Below are 24762 nucleotides of genomic sequence, written 5' to 3'. Positions count from 1 at the left end.
ATAACGACTTCCAACGCAAATGCCATGTCCGTGTCAGTCCCAAATGTAGTATGCAAATCCATACGAAATCTTGGCAGTGTTAACCTTTCCTCATCAAATTTGGAACAATCCTTTTGGTTAAGTTTCATAGGGGAATATTTTTTTTCATTCAAACATTGCATAATATCCTTTACTCTTTGTCGATCCCTCTTGCCAAGATTTGCCATAAACTTGATAACGACTTTCAACGCAAATGTCATGTCTGTGTTAGTCCCAAATGTAGTATATAAATCCATACGAAATCTTGGCAATGTTAACCTTTCCTCATCAAATTTGGAACAATCCTTATGGTTAAGTTTCACAGGGGAATATTTTTTTGCGAGCATTTTTTGGCGAGCGCTTTTTTTGAAATCCGAAGAGTAGATTTTAAAAAGATCCTTTTCTTCTCTCTTCAGATCCATCGTCGGCCTCTCTCTCTCTCTCTCTCTCTCTCTCTCTCACACACACACACACACACACACACACACACACACACACACACAAATTTTTTCCCTTGACAAACACAGCCCGATCAAACATTGTCGCGTCACCATCGCTTTTGCTCGAAGGACGCGTGTTGATCCAAGAGAGCAAGATAATCACGTTGGAAGACTGAGTGACGACCCAAGAGGAAGAGATCGCGTCACTCAAGAAAGAGCTCGCCGAAGCACGATCAAGAAACACACTGGAAGAGGGCGAACTGCAACCCTCAGTAATCGAAGAAATCAACACGATCAAGGAGCAAGTATGGGCCATCAAAGAAGGAGAAGAGCAGCATAAAGAAATGACGACCTCTTGGGTGGATGTTCTTACCAAAACTCAACAGAAGGCGGACGAAGCCGAGAAATGGATCAAGGTGGCCAAGAAAGGAAAAGACAAGGAGATAACGCCCACACCCACACCCAACAACATCATTAATCAGACACTAGAGGAGGAGCAGAGGAGAAGGGTGCGCGCTTTACATGTGAGAATTTGCGGTGTTAAAGACAAAGGCAATGTGGACGAAGAAGTAAAAGAACTCACAGCCTTGATGGGGATTCATGAGCGGACGCACACAAGGGCATGGAGAGTGGGCAACATAAAGAAAAATGGAAGCAATGGAGAAACCTCAAAAGAAAGGCAAGATCGCTTTTTACCGAGACGGAAAAGTGGTAATACTAGAACGACGCTCCACATGACGGTGCGAGACTTATGGGATCACACTCAAAGTAGCTGCCTGGAACTGCAATGGATCTATGTGTCTTGATGTGGGTGCCTTTGAGGATAGCTTTACTGGAAGAGACATCATCTTTTACTCTGAGACACACCAGGCCCCAGTGCAATCCATGCCTCACATCAGTGGATACAGGTGGGAGACAGCCTACAGACAGGGGACACGCTCAGAGCACAGAGGGCGGGGCTCGGGGGGAGTGGCAGTGTTATTTAGAGAGGTGCAGTCACTGATACATATAGCCTGCAGGGACGAGCAGGCTAGGTACATGTGGGTGAGACTGAAAGCAGAGACAAGTAGATACCTCTATCTAGCTATTTGCTACTTTCCCCCGAGTACATCAGTTTATGCATCACCCAGAGGACAGTCCCCTTTCTCTATTTTGGATGATGACATATGGGAGTTCTCTAGGGACGGTGACATTATCATCCTAGGGGACTTCAATGCCAGGACTGCCCATCATCAGACAGTGTTTTATGATACTTCAGAGGAGATGCTAAGAGAGCTAGATGTTGTAGAGACGGGCCTTTCCAAACTATCACAGGATGTGGAATGTACTGAGTATGGGCGACACCTGATAGACATGGGCACTGCACATGGATTGGCCATTTTGAACGGCCTACAGAGATTTCCTGCTTCGGGAGGTTTTACATGCTTCCCACACAGACATGGAGCCAACACAGTAGACTATGTCATGGCACAAGAGAATCTCATCTCTAGTATCCAGGATCTCACAGTTGAGCCCAGACCGATCGGGGTGGCAGTGGATCATGCTCTGGTGTCGATGACCATCTCCTTCCAGTTCAGTGTAGCACACAGGCCACGAGTAGCAGCCCCTACTCGCTACACATTCACACGGGAGACGGATTCTGTATACATGGACGGAATCTACAGACGCCTATGCAATGAGGACCCGGGGCGACCTCTGGAAGAGCTAACTACTATACTGACACAGACATTACATGAGGCAGCAGCAGAAGCATACCCACACACCCAGCCTGAGCATAGCCGCCGATCAGGGAGCATGCCTCAGAACAGCTGGTACGATGAGGAGTGCCGCCAGACTAGAGCCAGACTTCAGAGGGAGGTGTTTTTGGGGGATTTCACTCACAGACAGTCACAGATTGACTTCCGACGCATGGTGCGGCGGAAAAAGAGGGCTTTTTTGGCTCGACTCGAGCAGGATCTATATCAGCTATTCTTGAGTCAGGACTCGCGTGAGGCGTGGCGGCTCTTTCATGAGCAGTCCCCCCCGCCCCCTGCTATTTCCTCCACAGAGACCTGGGGGCAATACACATCATCTTTGTACATAGTACCTGGACAGGCGGCCCTTCCCAACCCCCCCGATCCATGCCCACACGCATGTGTCTTTTTCACCGCTGAGATGGTGAAGAAAGCTATTGACAGGATGAAGACTGGGAGAGCATATGATCATGATGGCCTAGTCGCTAAGCATTTCATGCATGCCAAAGACCTACTAGCAGAGCTTCTAACAGTTATGTTTAACCGTGCCATGTGTGAGGGCCTACCAGACTCTTGGAGCCTATCTACGATCGTACCTATCTTCAAATCAGGAGACCCCATGGAGCCTGGGAATTATCGCACTATTATGATTGGGCACACACTGGCACGGTTGTATGCATCCATTCTGGAGCAACAGCTGAGTAGATGGGTAGAGAGGGAAGGGATACGTGCAACTGGGCAGGCAGGATTGAGGAGAGGCTTCTCTACTCTTGACCATATCCTAACACTCAGGGCCATCATCGAAGAAGGCAGATCTCATGGGAGACGGATCTATTGTAGCTTTGTGGACTTCCGCAAATCTTTCAACACGGTACCTAGAGCTAGACTGATGCGCAGACTACAGGAAATGGGAGTACCCACAGAACTCATTTGGGGGATCATGGCATTGTATAGATCAGTAGTAGGGCATGTACGCACCCCGGAGGGACTTTCTACACCGGTTCACTCCACTATTGGGGTGAAGCAGGGCTGCCCGCTCTCTCCTACTCTTTTCGGTATGTATGTGGATGAGGTTTTTGACTACATTGACAGCGATGGGGATAAAGGTGCTCAGTTGGTAGGGACATGGATTCCACTTTTGTTATATGCTGATGACATAGTGTTGATCTCCGAATCCCCAGAAGGAATGCAACGTCAATTGGATGCTTTGCATACGTTTGCCCACGAAAGTGGCTTGTCTGTCAACCTGGGTAAAACCAAGGTTATGGTGTTTAATACCACCCCATAGTGGATTAGGAGGTCAGCACCTACATTCACATACGGCCAGGAGACTGTGGAGTACACAGACGCTTACACTTACCTTGGAGTGGTTTTTAGCGGACCTGCATCCTCACTCAGAAGAGCAGCAGAGACTAGACTTACTAGAGCCCACACAACATTGGGTAGATTGGAGAGGATGTGTTCGCAGGTTCAGTTTCAGGAGCCCCGGACGAAGCTCTGGCTCTTTGACACCTTGGTGACTTCAACATTGCTCTATGGGGCTGAGATATGGGGACCTTCACTGGATCACCACGGGAGGCCGGGTCGCTCAGACGGATGGGGGAACATGGAGAAACCTCTCGTCTCTATGATCTCGCAGCTCATTAGAGCCAAGGCATCAGTACCACGGGCCATTATCCGAGCAGTACTAGCGCCCCCCCCACTAGTAGTAGAGGCGCTCACCAGATCAGTCTCCTTCATAAACCGCACATGGGAACTTCCCAGAGACAGATATGCTCGCATAGCACTTGAGTCCTCTCGATAGTTAGCCATACAAGGAGATACAACATGCTGGTATGGGGAGATGACATCATGGTTTCAAGCGTATGGGCTCAGCATAGATAGGCTACCACCATTCCAGTACTCATTGGATGCACCATTTCTCATTCTTACACAGTCGGAGATCACCAAGCTCATCTTCCAAGACCTGACCCAGGTAGACACCAGGAGGACATGGATACAACCAGCACAAGAACTGGGCACGAAGATGGCTTTCTACAGAGACCACCTTCTCCAGCTTATGGAAGATGGTTTTGTGATGAGACCCAGATACATGGATACCCACCTGTCTCATGGGATACGGTGTGCTATTGGCCAGTTACGCACATCGTCTCACGAGCTGCGGATTGAAACTGGGAGATACAGCGGAGTACCAGCAGAGGCCAGGATATGCCCCTTGTGTGACATGGAACCTGAGACAGAGCTGCATTATCCATGCCGCTGCCCCGTCTACTACGAGATTCGAGGCCGCTTCCATTGCTTGTTCAGAGAGGGTTTTGGACCACTCTCAACGGTAATGGGATACGAAGATCAAAGATGCCTGGGTTTGTTCTTGCTCGAGCTGCGTAGACACAGAGAGAGCCGGATGAATGGCGAGGCTAACCAGTCTCAAAGATGGATTACAGACTTCTTCAAAGCAGACACGGGACATCCGCAAGAGCCACTCCCATAGCAGAGCTCCCCCCCGTCTCACACCAGAGGCACACTGATTGACCGAGCGATTGAACTGGGGAAATCCAGGCGCCCACGACTGCGCAGGACTACACAGCATCGACGGAGGCTACGTCAAAAGATTCAGAGCACACTGGCCAGGCATGCACGACGCCCGGTCAGACTACTAACCATGGAGGAAATTGATGAGATTCGCCAACGACCGATGCTAGATATTTTGTGATTCAGCTATCCAAACTAGCCGCCCTTTTTTGCTTAGTTTTCGGCTTAGCTCACATCGACCAATCTACAATCCCATAATATATATCTTTGTTTTGTACTGTTGTTAGGTTATTTTGTTACTCTTTGTATCAGATCCACCACCTTGTAACTTTCTGGTCTCATAGGTCACTATGGCCTTTTGAAGACGTTAATATAACATTTCATTTCATTTCTCTCTCTCTCTCTCTCTCTCTCTCTCTCTCTCTCTCTCTCTCTCTCTCTCTCTCTCTCTCTCTCTCTCTCTCTCTCTCTCTCTCTCTCTCTGATTTTTTTTCTTGGCAAATACACCTCGATCAAACATCATCACCACCATTGCTTTTGCTCTCTCTCTCTCTCTCTCTCTCTCTCTCTCTCTCTCTCTCTCTCTCTCTCTCTCTCTCTCTCTCTCTCTCCCCCTCCCCCCTCCCCTCCCCCATGGGAAGCGTCCCCCCCCCCCCCCCCCCCCTCCCCCCCCTTCCCCCCCTCTCTCTCTCCCCATCCCCTCCCCCATGGGAACTGTCCTCTCTCTTTTCCCACCCTCTCCCCGTGGGAAGCGTCTCTCTCTCTCTCTCTCTCTCTCTCTCTCTCTCTCTCTCTCTCTCTCTCTCTCCTCTCTCTCTCTCTCTCTCTCTCTCTCTCTCTCTCTCTCTCTCTCTCTCTCTCTCTCTCTCTCTCAGATTTTTTTTCCCTTGACAAACACACCTTGATCGAACATAGTCGTCACCATTGTTTTTTCCTCCTTTTTTTCTCTCTCCTGATCCTCTCTCTCTCTCTCTCTCTCTCTCTCTCTCTCTCTCTCTCTCTCTCTCTCTCTCTCTCTCTCTCTCTCTCTCTCTCTCACACATTTTTCCAAGAAGACTTGAGTCAATATTCATTACTTTCTTAATGATGTGACACCTCAACAACCTCTCTCTCTCTCTCTCTCTCTCTCTCTCTCTCTCTCTCTCTCTCTCTCTCTCTCTCTCTCTCTCTCTCTCTCTCTCTCTCTCTCTCTCCCCCCTGCTGCACCTCCCACTCGCCTCCCCCCCCCTGCTGCTGCTCTGCCGTGCCTTGCCGTCTCCATGCTGCCGCCCCGCATTGCACCCCCGTCCCCGCCCTGCACCCGCGCTGCACCCCCATCCACCTCGCGTCCCCGCTGCCCCTCGCGCCCACGCTGCCTGCACTCACGCGCACTCTACCCTGCCCTACTCGTGCGTTGCACCACCGTGGCACCCTGCTGAGTAACCCCCCCCCCCCCCCCCCCCCCCCCCCCCCCCCCCCCCCCGCACGTTGCCCTAGCCCCTATTCTCTACGCGTAGCATGTGCCATCATTCTCTACGCGTAGCATGTGTCCCCCCCCCTCTCCTACGCGTAAATTGTCCCTGCCCTCCCCCTTTTTTCTTTCATGCGTAGGATGTCTATCCTCTACGCGTAGGGAATTAATAATTTTTTATTTTTTATTTTTTTTTCCCGCCCGCCCCCCTTCCCCCCACTCTATCTACCATACTCCCCCCTCCCCCACCCCCCCTTCTCTCTCACTCTCCAATCTATAACTACCGCTATCCCCCCCGTGCCGTACCGCCTCGCGCTCCACCACTCGTCGAGACCGCCACTAGGGTGGGTGCACCCGTGCATCTAGCGACTCCCTTGTGGCCGACTCCCCCCCGTACGCCCAACGGCCTCACCCCCTTGCGGACGGTGATCAAGCATGAGGAAGACGAACGATAAAGCCAACCCTCTAGAGAATGCCATTCAAGATGAAATGACGGAGACCATTACCAAAATGAACCGCAGTCTCTGGGGCACAATAAACATCCTAGAAGGATGTGTGCTAATCCAAGAGAGCAAAATAAGCACGCTGGAAGACCGAGTGATGACCCAAGAGGAAGAGATCGCGTCACTCAAGAAAGAACTCGCCGAAGCCCAATCAAGAAACACATTGGAAGAGGGGGAACTGCAACCCTCGGTAATCTAATAAATCAACACGATCAAGGAACAAGTACGGGCCATCAAAGAGGGAGAAGAACAACACAAAGAAATGACGACTTCTTGGGTGGATGTTCTTACCAAAACCCAACAAAAGGTGGACGAAGCCGAGAAATGGATCAAGGTGGCCAAGAAAGGAAAAGACAAGGAGATAACGCCCACGTCCACCCCAAACAAAATCATTAACCAGACACTAGAGGAGGAGCCGAGGAGAAGGGTGCGCGCTTTACATGTGAGAATTTGCGATCTTAAAGACAAAGGCAATGTGGACGAAGAAGTAAAAGAATTCACAGCCTTGATGGGGATTCATGAGCCGACACACACAAGGGCATGGAGAGTGGGCAACATAAAGAAAAATGGAGGCAGTGGAGAAACCTCAAAAGAAAGAGCACTCATCCTCCGTTTTCCCTCCATGGAGGCAAAGAAGTCATTCTTGAAGAAAAGACCAACTCTTAAAGAGACTGGCATAGATCGCTTTTTACCGAGACGAAAAAGTGGTAATACTTGAGCGACGCTCCACATGATGGTGCGAGTCTTATGGGACCACACTCAAAGTAGTTGCCTGGAACTGCAATGGTCTATGCGTCTTGATGTGGGTGCTTTTGAGGACAACTTTACTGGAAGAGACATCATCTTCTACTCTGAAACACACCAGGCCCCTGGGCAATCCATGCCTCACATCAGTGGATACAGCTGGGAGACAGCCTACAGATAGGAGACATGCTCAGAGCACAGAGGACGGGGCTCGGGAGGAGTGGCAATGTTATTTAGAGAGGATCTGCAGCCACTGATACATATAGCCCGCAGGGACGAGCAAGCTAGGTACATGTGGGTGAGACTGAAAGCAGAGACAGGCAGATACCTCTATCTAGCTATTTGTTACTTCCCCCCGAGTACATCAGTTTATGAACCACCCAGAGGACAGTCCCCTTTCTCTATTTTGGATGATGACATATGGGAGTTCTTTAGGGACGGTGACATTATCATCCTCGGGGACTTCAATGCCAGGACTGCCCATCACCAGGCAGTGTTTTATGATACTTCAGAGGACATGCTAAGAGAGATAGATGTGGCAGAAACGGGCCTTTCCAAACTATCACACGATATGGAATATACTGAGTATGGGCGACACCTGATAGACATGGGCACTGCACATGGATTGGCCATCTTGAACGGCCTACAGAGATTTCCTGCTTCGGGAGGTTTTACATGCTTCCCACACAGACATGGAGCCAACACAGTAGACTATGTCATGGCACAAGAGAATCTCATCTCTAGTATCCAGGATCTCACAGTTGAGCCCAGACCGATCGGGGTGGCAGTGGATCATGCTCTGGTGTCGATGACCATCTCCTTCCAGTTCAGTGTAGCACACAGGCCACGAGTAGCAGCCCCTACTCGCTACACATTCACACGGGAGACGGATTCTGTATACATGGACGGAATCTACAGACGCCTATGCAATGAGGACCCGGGGCGACCTCTGGAAGAGCTAACTACTATACTGACACAGACATTACATGAGGCAGCAGCAGAAGCATACCCACACACCCAGCCTGAGCAGAGCCGCCGATCAGGGAGCATGCCTCAGAACAGCTGGTACGATGAGGAGTGCCGCCAGACTAGAGCCAGACTTCAGAGGGAGGTGTTTTTGGGGGATTTCACTCACAGACAGTCACAGATTGACTTCCGACGCATGGTGCGGCGGAAAAAGAGGGCTTTTTTGGCTCGACTCGAGCAGGATCTATATCAGCTATTCTTGAGTCAGGACTCGCGTGAGGCGTGGCGGCTCTTTCATGAGCAGTCCCCCCCCCCCCCCCCCCCCCCCCCCCCCTGCTATTTCCTCCACAGGGACCTGGGGTCAGTACACATCAGCTTTGTACACAGTACCTAGACAGCCACCCCTCCCCAACCCCCCTGATCCATGCCCACACACGTCTTTTTCACCGCTGAGATGGTGAAAAAATCTATTGACAGGATGAAGATTGGGAGAGCATATGATCATGAGGACCTAGTCGCTGAGCATTTCATGCATGCCAAAGACTTACTAGCAGAGCTTCTAGCAGTTATGTTTAACCATGCCATGTGTGAGGGCCTACCTGACACTTGGAGCCTATCTACATCGTACCTATCTTCAAATCAGGAGACCCCATGGAGCCTGGGAACTATCTCACTATTATGATTGGGCACACACTGGCAAGATTGTATGCATCCATTCTTGAGCAACAGCTGAGTAGATGGGCAGAGAGGGAAGGACTGCGGGCAACTGGGCAGGCAGGGTTTAGGAGAGGCTTCTCTACTCTTGACCACATCTTGACACTCAGGGCCATCATCGAGGAAGGCAGATCTCATGGGAGACGGATCTACTGTAGCTTTGTGGACTTCCGCAAAGCTTTTGACATAGTACCCAGAGCCAGATTGATGCCCAGATTACAGGAAATGGGAGTACCCACAGAGCTCATTTGGGGGATCATGGCATTATATAGATCAGTAGTAGGGCATGTACACACCCCGGAGGGACTCTCAATACCGGTTCACTCCACTATTGGGGTGAAGCAGGGTTGCCCGCTCTCTCCTACTCTTTTCCGTATGTATGTGGATGAGGTTTCTGACTACATTGACAGGGATGGGGATAAAGGTGCACAGTTGGCAGGGACATGGATTCCACTTTTGTTATATGCGGACGATATTGTGTTGATCTCCGAATCCCCAAAGGGAACGCAACGCCAACTGGATGCTTTGCATACGTTTGCCCAGAAAGTGGTTTGTCTGTCAACCTTGGTAAAACCAAGGTTATGGTGTTTAATACCACCCCACATTGGATCAGGAGATCAGCACACACATTCACATACGGCCAAGAGACTGTGGAGTACACAGACGCTTACACTTACCTTGGAGTGGTTTTTACTGGACCCACATTCTCACTCAGAAGAGCAGCAGAGACCAGACCTGACTAGAGCCCACGCAGCTTTGGGTAGATTAGAGAGGATGTGTTCGCAGGTTCAGTTTCAGGAACCCCGGACGAAGCTCTGGCTTTTTGACACCTTGGTGGCCTCAGCATTTCTCTATGGGGCTGAGATATGGGGACCTTCATTGGATCACCACGGGAGGCCGGGTCGCACAGACGGATGGGGGAACATGGAGAAACCTCTCGTCTCTATGATCTCGTGGCTCATTAGAGCCAAGGCATCAGTACCACGAGCCATTATTTGAGCAGAGCTGGCGGCCCCCCTACTAGTGGTAGAGGCACTCACCAGATCAGTCTCCTTCATAAACCGCATATGGGAACTTCCCAGAGACAGATATGCTCGCATAGCACTTGAGTCCTCTCGACAGTTAGCCATACAAGGAGATACAACATGCTGGTATGGGGAGATGACATCATGGTTTCAGGCGCATGGGTTCAGCAAAGACAGGCTACCTCCATTCCAGTACGCATTGGATGCACCATCTCTCATTCTTACACAGTCGGAGATCACCAAGCTCATCCGCCAAGACCTGACCCAGGTAGACACCAGGAGGACATGGATACAACCAGCACAAGAACTGGGCACGAAGATGGCTTTCTACAGAGACCACCTTCTCCAGCTTACGGAAGATGGTTTCGTGATGAGACCCTGATACATGGATACCCACCTGTCTCATGGGATACGGTGTGCTATTGGCCAGTTATGCACATCATCTCACCAGCTGCAGATTGAAACCGGGAGATACAGTGGAGTACCAGCAGAGGCCAGGACATGCCCCTTGTGTGACATGGAACCTGAGACAGAGCTGCATTATACATGCCGCTGCCCCGTCTACTACGAGATACGAGGCCGCTTCCATTGCTTGTTTAGAGAGGGTTTTGGACCACTCTCAAGAGTAATGGGATACGAAGATCAAAGATGCCTGGGTTTGTTCTTGCTCGAGCTGTGCAGACAGAGAGAGAGCCTGATGAATGGCGAGGCTAACCAGTCTCAAAGACGGATTACAGACTTCTTTAGAGCAGACACGGGACAGCCGCAAGAGCCACTCCCACAGCAGAGCTCCCCCCTGTCTCACACCAGAGGCACACTGATTGACCGAGCGATTGAACTGGGGAAATTCAGGTGCCCACGACTGTGCAAGACTACACAGCATCGACGGAGGCTATGTCAAAAGATTCAGAACACGCTAGCCAGGCATGCACGACGCCTGGTCAGACTACTAACCATGGAGGAAATTGATGAGATTCGCCAATGACCGATGCTAGATCTTTTGTGATTCAGCTATCCCAACTAGCCGCCCATTTTTGCTTAGTTTTCGGCTTAGGTCACATCGACCAATCTAGAATCCCATAATATATATCTTTGTTTTGTAATGTTGATTAGGTTATTTTGTTACTCTGACTTTGTATCAGATCCACCACCTTGTAACTTTCTGGTCTCATAGGTCACTATGGCCTTTTGAAGATGTTAATATAACATTTCATTTCATTTCATTTCTCTCTCTCTCTCTCTCTCTCTCTCTCTCTCTCTCTCTCTCTCACACACACACACACACACACACACACACACACACACATACAAGGAGAAATATACACCTAATCAATTTACATAGAGATTAATGCTAACAAAAAGAGAGACAAAATGATTTATAAACAAAGATAATCCAAAACATCTTTCCCAAAGGTCCAATATCTACCCAATCCATATCAACTTCGCCAGCTTCAATACATGATGAAAAATGTGTCACAAAATTATACAATCATGGGGCTTTACTCTAAGTTTGTTCACAGCTAAGAGCATTATAGATATCTACTTTTCTTAACACGGGTTGATGTATGAACATATTTTCATTTTGGCTCAATCCAAGAACTCTCAAGAAAATAAAGTGCAACAAGCCAAATAAGATTTTTTCTTGGTCTCCCTGTCGGTGAAATCATGGCATGTGCAGTAGGGCTCATCCTTGATGCGCACCTCATAAACCCCCACATGTTTGTCTACTACGTGATGCTCAACCTTGAATACTTCATGTACTTTGTCTACAGTGCATCTCTTCAATCACCTTAGCCTTTAAACAAAGAGCCACACCAATTTTCTTAGCTGCTTCCTCTGAAATGGAAGTCCAAAATTTGACTCTTATGCCATTTCTTAGTATTGAACCACTACTCCCTGCTTTTGTTGAAGTGGAAGATGAATCACCTCCACCCCGAGGAAGAGTTCGCATTGTTGTTGCACTCTCTTGATCTTTTCCAATTGTCTCCACTTGAAATCCTCCTTCAAGCAATGTCTCAACTTCTTCATCAGTGAGATTTGTTCCTAGATCAGCTGGCCAAATTGTTGGAGGAGGAATTGGCCTTGGTTCTATGTTATGATCCACCACATAGTAATGAATAACATGTATGAGACAAAAACAAAACCATTTTCTAAGTAGCCCATTTGGATGCTTTCTATATCCCTCAAAGGATGGTGCAAGAGTCCGTTTACTACATGCCACTATATTTTGTCTACATCTTTTTACATCATTGGGGGTGCCACTACATGTTACACGATTGTTGAGAGAGGGGTTCTTCTAATTGTCCACATAGATTCATTGACCTTTTATTCCAAAACACAAAACTTCGTCTTCTCTTTGGAATTCTCACTCCCATCTGCTACCCCTGAATCTTCAATGAAAATAATCTTCCTTGGCCTTCCGTGTGTTGTGAGGTCACGTGTTTTTGCATTGTACTCTGGTCTATGTGTTGATTCATCCTCAATATCAATCACAATCGATGGCCCTCGCTTTTGCCAAATGGATTCTTTGTCTCTGTTTACCTTGAGAGTAAGAAACTAACCGTGCTTTGTAGTATTGCATTTTCCATATTTGAAGTACATGCGTCATACAATGAGAATTATTTTTTTGAACCCTTCGCCTGCAAATCAATTCCCATGCTTACTCTTGGCCAAGTTGATTCTTGGAATGTTTGCCCCATCAACCCTTCTCTCTATTGTTGTCGGGATGCTACCCCAATGTGTAATACGCACCTCCCACCAACTCAACCAAGAGTCCATTGCAGGGATGCTTTTATCTATGCAATTTCCATTGTGCCACCATTGTCGAAGGAGACGAGACTCTTCTGCAGCTGCCTCTCTAGAGGGGATTGAACGCCACTTTTTGCACATGTTTTTGTGAGTTTTTTGAGATGAAGAGACAATTTACTTTGTTGTGTGTGCCACCATGATTTGTTTCCAATGAAAAAGACAAGATCGCTCTCGATGTTGTAGAACACTGTCTTTCTCACCATTGAACACGATGCGAACTGCATTCCAGTTGGCTTGAGCTTCGTCGACCATGAATCCGTGGAAATCCTCTCTCACACAACAAACCTTGGATCGTAAGCATGGCATGTCGTCGTCACCCAATCCGCCACTCGATGAGTGTGATCAAACTGCACCCAAGCATGTCGAGGATCTCCAGGTCCACTATGTCTCATTCGATTAACCAAATCCAATCCAGATGCAGGACGAACTATAGATATCTTGGACACAAAGCATCGCTCCGCTCCCCTTCTTGCCTGGGAAACCTGCTTCTGTGAAAAAAAAATCATACGTGCAATCCCTTTTTAGCCACCGCAAGGAGTCCACACTGAAGCTCTCCTTTGTTGATCTATTTCTTGTTGCTACCACAAACCTTCAAAACATGTATTACAGAGTTAAATTACTTTGAAATAATATGCACAAACAAGAGAACAAGTAATTGTCCTCACCAATCGTACTCTTGTGCAACCATTTCTTTGGTTTTATCGGTAATCCTTTTCGACATACCATCCCTCATGTCATGTTGGTGAGTTCCTTGATGTACCATTAATCTGCTCATGCTTTCATCCCTTCCCATGACATAATATATGAAGCAATTACATGTACAAAAACAAATGGGTGGTTGTCTGCAATAGTGGCAAGTAAGCTTGCCTCCAAGTCCATCGCAAAACTCGCCCATGTAAGGTAATTTTAGTATACTGCCATTGAAATGCGTTGTGTTTGACTTTCCAAAATTAACCAATTTGGAACAACTTTCATTGAGACACTTCAGGGTACCTGCACACTGACTTTTGCGACACACTCTAGGAAATGCGATATTTCATAGCATCCATTGGATGACCCTTCCCTAAGGTCGGTGGAAACTCAAACACCATGTTACCATTGTACACCTTTGGTATTTTTGACACTTGTTTGGTTTTCACTCTTTGAAAGAAGCTTCGTCAAATCATTGTGCTTCATCATTGCATTAAAAAATGACAAAATACTATTTGTTCTCGTTACCTCGGTAGAGTTTTGCAATGCTTGCTCCCCAAAGAGTTGTTCCTTGCTTGGACTAGTACGGTTTATATAGGGAACATCCACCAAAGGAGCAGCCACGTTACTCAAATTTGAGACTGTGTCATCTTTGACTAGCACCATGAACTTTGTCGAGAGAGATTCGTCCACAACATAAAACTTCTCTCCCAAGCGATTTCTTGTTTTCTTTAGTGGCACTATCAACTCTTCACTCCCAACCATGACAATTGCATGTACAGAAGTAAATGTTTGTGGCACAACATGATGTTGTAGATATTTAATCCCAAAAATAATATTCCCATTGGTAAAAGAAAAATCTCTTTGAAAGAAGAAAAAACTATAGTGCACGATAGTAGAGTTGAAAAAATAAGCACTAGATTGAAAAAAAGAGTGTTTAATTGTGTTTAGAAGAGTCAAGGACATCTTTTTATATTAATCCTAATAGTTATTAGTATTATTAATAATTTTTAAAAATCTAAATTAAATTATTATTTTGAAAATTGTATTCCCTCTCCTCCCCCAAACAGCCATCTCCTCCCTCCATGTCTCTGCGCACCCCCACGTCCCTGTAGTCATCCACTCTCTCTCTATCTATCTATCTATCTATGTATCTATCTCTCCTCTCTCTTTCTCTCCACACCTCCTTCCCTCTCTCTCTCTCAAACTGCCCCCTCCGTCCACCGCGTGGCCCATGTCCATGCGGACACGGCCCACATGGGTATGCGCGCATGGGCTGTGAGCACCCCGCAGTCCATGCGGACATGCTCCACATGGTCCCCCCCCCACTGCCTATAAAAGGGTCCCCTCTCCCATTTCTTTCTTTCTCACTCCCACTCTCTACCTTAATCTTAAGCATTAGTGAACTATACCCAAACACACATTTCTCATTTCATTAGCCTCCTCTTGGCCCTTTTCTTAAACCTTTGTCCTTCCTTTCCATTCCTTTTTCTCTCAAATTTTCACTTTAAATTCTCTCAAACCTTCTTCCCTCACCCTCAAACTTTCTATTATCTCTTCTCTCACTCTCACTCTCCACCTTCTTTCTAAAACTCATAAGCACCCTAACAAAGAAAATGCAAATTCTACAAGAGAACAGTCCAAAGGAGTGGACCGCCAAGAAGAAATGACGATTCACACCACTCAAGAAGAAATTCCTCTACACACCACTCAAGAAAGCAGTTCCTTGCCCGCGATGACATCCGCAGTTGGAGCGTCCGTGTTAACGGTAGTGTATGTATCTCCTTTGACGGATGCAGTTATGCTGACAACCATAGAAGTGAAAAATACACGTAATGACCCTTTTACCAATCTCTTTGGATCTATGGTTGATAGCCACGTCTCATCAGGCTAGATTGATGCACATGTTGTGCCATACAATCACTTATTTCCACGCATCCCTCTTTGTCGTCTTTTGGCCAATTTGGCCATTAGAATGAATGATGATTCTGTGGCAAAACTAACCACCTCTATAGCCGAAAGAGGTTACCAGCCCACGATGGCTCATTTTATTGTGTCTGAAGCTTTTCTCAACAAGATCCTATACCATTCGATAGGCGTGGTATTTATGGGAGAGAGTAAGTGATGTCAGTCACATTTGATGACCAAATTAGAGACATTCCCGATATCTCACATGGAGGAAAAAATGTTCATTGTATGGGATGGCAACCATCAGCTATATGCGTGGAAAGATTGGGCGTTGCGGAGCGGCTGGATGAATTCTCTACGCCAAAGGTTGAGTGCACGATTGTGAAGTGTGACCCTACGAAGATGGCGAAATTTTTGTTGGTGCTAGGCATGATCAACAAGTAAGTTTATTCACAATTTTATTGGTGCGCTTGAGTTATTAATTGTTAATATATTTTTACATTTAAAAATAGGGTGACACGAGTCCATGTGCCTCACACCACTGTCCACGACATATTTATGGTGTAAAAATCAACGCTTGTCGACCCAGAGTCTTTATTGGACAAATTCAATGAAGAAGATAGGGCGAAAGCTGAGAGGGCACTTCGTGGCATTACAATGAACCGTTTAAAATGGCTTAAACTACTTATGTCTTTGCTAGCTCAACTATTGTGGAAGATACTTCTAAATTTACAATACACTTCCATTAGGTAAGTACATTGGATGTTTCTTGGAAATCACTTTGTTTTGGTGATTTGTATTGCAAGAAGAGTTTGATGCAATGTATCAACTCAAAACACAAAATTTGTCAGTCAAGGGGAGTAGAGAGTACCACATGCATGAAGATGATTACAAGGCAAGCTATGATTTGGCTATAAAAGAGACTGAGATTTTTTTGTGTGTAAGGGACTAGAGATAGCGATCATAGCCAATCCTGAGAATGGTACAGATTTTTTCCAAAAATGCATTTCTTTTGTGGACTGGGAAGAGAAGGGTTGCAAAATCACCCCCTTTAGAGACTCCAAGGTTGCACGGGCACGCATTAGTCCTGCGGAGTAAGTACTATCTGCTTTTGAAAGCATTGTTTGTTCTCCTTAATATATTAAAAATGTTATCCAATGGTAAATTACAAAAAATATCACCTAATCGATATATTGGCCAAGGGCGACGTGTCGTTGGTAGAGGCATCTTTTCCGACACAGGAGAAGCCATTCTCTCAATGGTTGAGAACGCATGTATATTGGTGACAACTTGAAAGGTGAGCGTAGTATGGAGTCTTATCTAGTATTGCCACATTATTAAGAGTGTAGGGGTGTATTGAGCATGGCAGAGAAGATGGAGGCCGAGAGCTCCACATTGAAGATGCTACATGTACGCACCCCACACGATTGTAGCATGTCTCTTGGCGAGGTAATGCAGGCTTTCTGACAAAAGTACTTTGCCAAGGCTTTTGTGTGGTGAAGCCAACCATACGAGCCACACATAGCACAGAGGAGTGTTACCATATACATGTGGTAGTGATGTGTGTGAACACACTAGGACCGTCGGGGCATTTTTTCCCTCTTTAGGAGGTTTTTTCCCCCGAGCATTGTATATACGCCCATCACTCTAGGGCTATCTATCTTTCCATTACACACTAAGTAACACACTCTCTATTGTGTGCATTGAGCTTCCTTTGTCTTCTCCAATCTGTGTGCGTTTCTCTGCAACCCTAATTCCAACAATTGGTGTCAAAGCAGGTTGCGTCCTCCCGGGCTTAATCACCAGCTGCTCCAGCATACGCCTGCTCACTTTCTCCGATTTCAGTGAGCTTTGGCAAGCGTTTGCAGGTCGACAAAAATTTCGGGTGAGCTTGTAGAGCATACTTTGCTCAGATTTTTTATTCGGGCTCATTTCGGCCTCCGTTTCCACTACAAGCAGGCTATTACGTCATTTTGTGCAAAATTTTTGTCAGTGCCGTTTTCTGTATAACAGGTGCCTCATAGTCTTCTACGGTTTGTGCTATATAGCACGTGTTGTTCTCGCTCCATTTCTCCTCTTTTCTAGCAGTTTTCACATCAGGTGCATCATTTACCATGGCTGACAACAACACAGATTTGTTCAAGATGTTTGTTGTTGAGGACAACTACCCTATCTGGGCTTATTGATGCAACATGTTCTTGTGTCAAAGGGCGTCTAGAACATTGTGCAGGTCTTGTTGTGGGATAAAACACCATGTGCAATGAATTATACACCTCAGCAAAATGGTGTTGCTAAAAGGAAAAACAGGTCACTTACGGAAATGGCACAATGTATGGTCAAAAGTCAAGCTTTGCCGCATTCTTTTGGCTTGAGGCTCATGTGTGCCACTTATGTACTAAACATGTGTCCTACGAAAGCTTTGCAGTCTATTACTCCATATGAAGAATGGCATGATCGAAAGCCTTCTATTGAGCACATGTGTGTTTTTGGTTGTTTGGCATATGCTTTGGTTCCACAAACACAGCGTAGAAAATTGGATGATAAGGCTGTCAAATGTATTTTTGTTGGTTATAGTCCTGAAAGCAAAGGTTACAGGTTATATCATCCGCAAACAAAGCGTATTCTGGTTTCACAGGATATAGTGTTTGTGGAAGATTCAGTTCAGCCCTCGCTGTCATGTACTACAGACAGTAATGTAAGCTCACATGACATTTATGACACTTTGTTGCCTCTTTTCAGTGGTGGAAATACGAATGTAACTTCCAATGAGGCAAATGTACAGCCTATGGGGGTTTCTGAAAATGTTACAGATCAGCCTATTACTGATGCAGATGTACATGATGTACTTGATGAGGAAAGGGCTGAAAATGAGCATGCTAGAGGTATGCCAAAATGGCTAGTGCACACTTTGCATGACAGTAAATTGGATGCACCTTTGTCTAGTCGTACTCATTCAGGCTCTCGCCATGCATCTTATGAATCAGATTGTTATGCTTTAGTTGTGTCTAGCTTACATGATGTTTAGGAGCCTCTGTCTTTTGATGAAGCACAGAATTCAAAAAATTGGATGGCTGCCATGCAATCAGAATATGATGCACTTATAGAAAATGACACATGGACTTTATGTGATTTGCCTCCTTGCAAAAAGGCCATTGGTACGAAGTGGGTTTACAAGATGAAACGCAAGCTGGATGGTGAGATCGATCGCCATAAGGCTCGACTTGTTGCAAAGAGTTATGCACAACAAAAAGGCATAGATTATGAAGAGACTTTTGCTCCCACTTGTTGTATGACTATTGTGCGTTTTCTATGTGCATTTGCAGATCATTTTGGTTGGGATGTACATCAATCATACATTGTTACTGCTTTCTTGAATGGTGACATATTTGAGGAAGTTTATGTAACGAAGCCTCGCGGTTTTGTCATAAAAGGACAAGAGGACAAAGTGTGCAGATGTAAGAAAGCTTTGTGTGGGTTGAAGAAATCTCCTCGTGCTTGGTATGAGAAAGCTGACACTCATTTGGTCAAACAAGGCTTTCGTAATAGTCCAACAGAAAGCACATTGTATGTAAAGCGTGAGGGTGATGTACTTCTCATTGTGGTTCTTTATGTCAATGATTTGATGATCACTGGACCAAATTGCTGAATTTAAGGCTGATTTGAATGCTACTTTCAAGATGAAAGATTTGGGGTTGTTGCATCATTACTTGGGTATACAGTTTAAGCAGTGTGATGCTGGTATTGCCTTGTGTCAGAAAAGTTACATAGAGACATTGTTATGTAAATTTGGACTTGAGGATTGCAAACATATTGCCACTCCCATGGAAACAGGTTTGAAGTTTAGTCTACATGATGCTGGCGATCCTGCTGATGTCACTCTTTACCAAACTGTTGTTGGCTGCCTCATTTATGTATGCAACACGAGGCCAGATATTCAGTTTGCAGTCTCACGGGTCAGCAAATTTATGCATAGCCCAGGGTCTAAGCATTGGCAGGCTGTCAAGAGGATTTTCCGCTACCTTAGTGGCACTTTACATCTTGGCTTGTTTTATCCCAAGGGGGGATCATTGCCGCCAGACTTACATGCTTTTTTGGACTCAGATTGGGTTGGTTGTTTTGACACGCGAGTGTCCACAAGTGGTTTTTGTTTCATGCTTGGCAGTTCATGAATATCATGGTTGAGCAAGAAGAAACCTACTATGGCCACTTCAAGTTGTGAGGCTGAGTACAGGGCAGTCTTCACAGCTACGGTTGAGTGTGTATGGCTCAGATGCCTTATGGCTGATTTGGGTGTTGGACAGGACACTGCCAACACTATCTACACTGACAGTCAGAGCGCATTGGTAGTTGTGAGGAACCTAGTTTTTCATGCTCGCACAAAGCACATTGAGGTGCATTACCCCTATGTCAGGGAGAGGCTCTCAGTAGGAGAGATCAACTTGGCTTATGTGCCAACACAGGACAACCTTGCAGAAAGGCATTGTCTTGTGAGAAGCTTGAAGCTTTCAGCAAAGCTTTGGGCTTACTCCCCCTTGTGGACTGATCATGTCCTCAGGGCATGGCTCTTCCCTTTACTCACGTGCCAGCTCTCGTTCACCGCATCACTCCAGGGGGGATTTGTTACCATATACATGTGGTAGTGATGTGTGTGAACACACTAGGACCGCCGAGGCATTTTTTCCCTCTTTAGGAGGTTTTTTCCCCCAAGCATTGTATATACGCCCATCACTCTAGGGCTATCTATCTTTCCATTGCACACTAAGTAACACACTCTCTATTGTGTGCCTTGAGCTTCCTTCGTCTTCTCCAAGCTGTGTGCGTTTCTCTGCAACCCTAATTCCAACAAGGAGCACCATATTATTCATTTACTGTCCGACACTTGCTATACAGGTATTGAACTATACAGTTTATTAGGATGTAAGATTAAAAATGTGTGTTTTGAATGATGGAGTTATTCCTCTTGTTCTTTATAGATGGTGGTTGGACGCCCTTTAGGTAGGTCTTGTAGTCCATACCCCAAGCATCTCAGTGATACGTGGGTGGAGTCTGAGAGAGAGGAGAGAGGTCTCTATCTCGACAATTGGATAGAGAAGCTCCATGGTAAGGAAACGTGGAGAGACTATCCATGGTTTTCAGACTATGTGGATGGCGAGTTTCCCGAAGACGAAGCTGAAGCATACAATGGTAAGTAATGTTTTTCTTGTTCAACTAATGTGTTTGGTTTGCTATAGTGCCCTTATTTTTGTTGGACTTGCAGCATTGCACAAGAAGTTTAGGGGGAAGGGCAAAAGCAAAAGTGTCACCATCAATCAGCCTTCCATCGATGCCATTTTTCCTAGCACGACCAAGGGATGTCGAAGCCCAAAAACTGCAATGGACAAACCTAAACAAGGTAAGAAGAGAGGAAAACCAGCCATCAAAAAAAATTTAGATTTCTCGGAGGAGTTTCAGAGTGAAAGAAGCGAGCATCAAGGTGGCGGGTCATATTATGAGCAGAGTGACTCCGACTATCACTTAGAGTCACGGAGATCTAATCTGTCCCAAGCTTTGAGATCCCTGGGTTCCTAGCAAACCATATCCATTGCTACTGAGCAAAGCGAGGGCAGCCACCCAGTTTTGGTTCAGCCACTTGAACCACTTGTCTCCTTTCCACTAGGTAAGACACGCAACCACAAATCAATGTTTTTTTCCAAAATTTGGTGGTACTTAACATTTCATTAAATTTTGCATGTGACATAGTTTTGGCTCACTCTAACGTAGAAATGGCAAAAATTATAAGTGTTGGAGTAGTCTCAGTACATCTCGTAGTACTTGCTGATCCATACCATCTACGGAAGGCTCTCATGGATCCAAAAAACTCTTGTGAGTGATTTTATGACACTTTGGCATCTAATTTCAATTTTGAACTTGATAAGCACTCAATCAATCTTCTTTTGCATAGTATTTTGTATTGCAGGAGCCTTCGAGTGATCCAACGTTTGATTGGGTCTCTCACACTCCATCAAAATGGAGCCTGACTAGTGGCTTGCAGGGGTGCAACTTGTGTGGGTAGACCTTCCCACACATTGCAAACTTGAAGTCGGCATTGGTGGCATACCCTGTTGGATTGTATTCTCTACCGGGCACATTGCTAATGTGTTCACCCTAGCTGTAGAGTTTTTACTACCGAATGGTATAGTAGTCGTTGCGTGCCGAGCACACCACTTGGCACTCATCATTGAGGAGACCCGCTTGCATGATTTTTTTCATCTTTGCATCATTTTTCTCCGGATGGTGTCACGCACATATGCTGTGATAGATGATGTCACGGATCGAGTAAGTTCTCAACCATTTCTCCACAAATTTCATGGTTGGTAGATGTTGGTGTGTTTTTGTTTTGTGTGTGTGTGTGTGTGTGTGTCTAGTGTTGGACAATGGTCGTTTGTAAGGGTTGCTTACCTTTATCCATCGTGTGCATTACTGATGGTTTGTCTGTAGCTATTGTAGCAAGGAACTTGTTGTATTCCTGAAGCGGATTGGATGCTAACTATATTGTAGCTCCAGTCAAGTTGTACATTATACCTTCTCTGCCAAGGTTGCCCTAGAAATAAAGCATGTTGTGTGTGCTTATCATCTACCATATAAAATTTATGCGGATAGACATATTGGTTAACCTGTACCAAGAGCATTGTCCAACCCATTACCTAGATTGAGTGCTCTGTAATTATGGAGTTTTTTTTGTGTCTCTTGTAAGTGATTGTCAAGTTGGAGTTGCTTGTAAAGGTTGTAGGACGTTAGGTTACCTTGAGCACCTGAATCATAGGAAACTATCCCAAGAGACCTTGGAGATCTATTTGCCGATGATGAGAGTTGAACTCAAGAAAGGTTATTCAAGATAGAAATGGCATAACCCATCTACCAAGCTTGGGTGGTAGAAAGGTTGAATCATTTCCCTCTTTTTTTACACAAACATACAACCACTGGCAAAGGGCACACACACTTGTGTGTGTGTGTGTGTGTGTGTGTGTGTGTGTGTGTGTGTGTGTGAGAGAGAGAGAGAGAGAGAGAGAGAGAATCTTTTTGGAATGTGCTTGTCGGATTTCAAAAAAGCGCTCGCCAAAAAATTACATCCAGTTTCACATATGAAGGCAATCGAGTAAAACCTATATTTCTCCCCTCCATATAAAAACGCTTCAATACACCAACAAATATACTCTCTTTTTTATAAATAAAGAATCTTCTTTGACTTGTTCTACATAATGTGAAGTCCAAGAATATGGTTAACCTCTCTCAAATCCTTGGTGTCAAGGTTCTCATTCAACTTTACCTTCAATGCATCTACTTTAAGATTGTTCTTCCCAACTATGTGCATATCATCCATATAAAGGATCGAAATCAAAAGACTACTATTTGTCAATTTTGCTTGCCTATATCTTTGAGGATTCATAAAAGCATCAACATCATGATACCGTGCGCCTAATTTAGAGACTATAGGCTTCTCTTAAGCTTACACACCGATTTCTCTTTGGATTTCTCAACAAAACCCTCGTGCCCTTACATGTAAATGGCCTCATGAATATATGTTTGGATCAATGCCGTGGCATCTTTGATAACCACAACAAGGACTATTTACAAAGAAATTATTTAAACAATGTGAGAAAAAGGAAGAAACTCTAATGCCTCTATAGCTCTCGTCTCACTAGCTTTGGAAGGACAACCACATAGAAAACCAAACACTCTTCCTCTTACGTCCTCAAAGTTGTGAAACTTGTTTAGATTGGCTAATACATAATTAAGTAAGAGATAGAGGATTTGAAAGGGAATTGAATGATGGTGCTCTGGAACAAATCCACATCTTCATGATTCACAACGTGCAAAACCATAATAACGTACTAGAAACACACAATGAATGAGACAAGAATGGTAGAAAAATCCGTTTGTTTATTGTTGCAAAAAAGTCTACACTCAAAATTTAAAATGTCTAAAAACACCGTCTAATTTGAAACGTGTTAAAAATCCCAAAGGGACTCTTGGGCTGTGCAACTTTGACGTCACCAACTGAGAAGGTCATGAGAAAAAGGGTGTTTTTTGGCTTCCAAACTCATTTTTTCTCCTCTCTAAGGCAACCTCAAAAATGTGTTCTCCTTGATATGTGAATAAATGGCCATATGTCCTTACACAACCCAATTTACAATGCATGGCTAAGACTAGTCTTATTGACTATCTTTACATGACATGATTAAGAGAGAGTGTCTCTACCAAGGGTTTGAATTTACAAACATAAAAGTGTGGCACTAATAAAAGTATCCCATATTGGAACACATAAAAAACAATGAACAAAAAAAGTTTCTCAAAAATGTCCAACATAATTTTTCCCACATAATAAAAGTAGTTGCATACCAGGTTGTCCTCTTGGATGAAAAGGAAACATTTGATTATTGGCATTTGTTACAAACACTTTTGGTTTAATGACGAATGATGCATAGCCCAATTTGACACTTGAATGAAGCATCTTCATATATTAAGGTTCATTCACAAGTAGCCAAGAAATATATCCATAGCTTGTTAAACTATGTCAGCAAGACTTTTTATTGAAGTGTAATTCAACACACACCCTTGGAAACATTTTGCATAAGAACTTTCTTGCAAAATCCTTTATGACATGAGAATAGCCCATTGCCAAGTTGATCTCAACAATATCTCCATGAATAGCTTCAAATATCCCTACATTATAAATAGGGAAAATTATCAAAATACCCCTCTACTTTGTGGAAATTCCCAAAATACCCTTCAAATTTCAAAAATTCCCAATATACCCCTCATATTTTGTCATAAATTCCCAAAATGCCCTTCAAATTTTCCAAAATTCCCAAAATACCTTTTTCTCTTAGCTTTTCATAAGAAGACTAATTGTCTATTAATACAAGATACTAAAACTAGAATTTGAGTTGGTTATGTAGGCTTTGGAGATAAATTGCTTCATTATTTTTAGACATAATTGTCTTTTTTTGTGAGGTAATTTGTGACAAATTACATGCTAAGAACTAAAAAACGGACCTTCATTGTCAAAAAAGAATAACAATTAGGAAATTGTGAACAAACCAACTAAAATAGATACAAGGGTATTTTGGGAATTTTTGAAATTTGAGGCGTATTTTGGGAATTTCCACAAATTAGAGGGGTATTTTGGTAATTTTCCCTTATAAATATGTTGAAGACCAAATTAAGTGCTTCCTCTTCATGCAAAAGTTC

The 24762-nt window shown here is 45.0% G+C and overlaps 1 protein-coding gene across 1 annotated transcript; it reads left to right on the top strand.

The window, feature by feature from the left end:
• The first annotated feature begins 237 nt into the window (after window positions 1-237).
• On the top strand, window positions 238-16629 carry LOC147452280 (uncharacterized). Its single transcript, XM_086519229.1, has 7 exons — window positions 238-245; window positions 435-478; window positions 5109-5336; window positions 5478-5598; window positions 5681-5764; window positions 5825-5966; window positions 16477-16629. Exons 1-7 carry the CDS (start codon window positions 238-240, stop codon window positions 16627-16629), a joined length of 780 nt encoding a protein of 259 aa, XP_086375355.1.
• The last annotated feature ends 8133 nt before the right edge of the window (window positions 16630-24762 follow it).

The sequence above is a fragment of the Adiantum capillus-veneris genome, chromosome 8 (genome assembly GCF_014529385.1).
Source record: "Adiantum capillus-veneris isolate H3 chromosome 8, ASM1452938v2, whole genome shotgun sequence".
NCBI classification, from domain to species: domain Eukaryota; kingdom Viridiplantae; phylum Streptophyta; class Polypodiopsida; order Polypodiales; family Pteridaceae; genus Adiantum; species Adiantum capillus-veneris.
This window is presented reverse-complemented; position numbering and strand designations above follow the sequence as displayed.

Coding starts and splice junctions, on each gene's coding strand:
- LOC147452280 (XM_086519229.1), top strand. Junction 5,599..5,680: donor TCTCTCTCTCTCTCTCTCAG/ATTTTTTTTCCC, acceptor CTCTCTCCTGAT/CCTCTCTCTCTCTCTCTCTC. Junction 5,967..16,476: donor CCCCCTGCTGCTGCTCTGCC/GTGCCTTGCCGT, acceptor TTTGTGTGTAAG/GGACTAGAGATAGCGATCAT.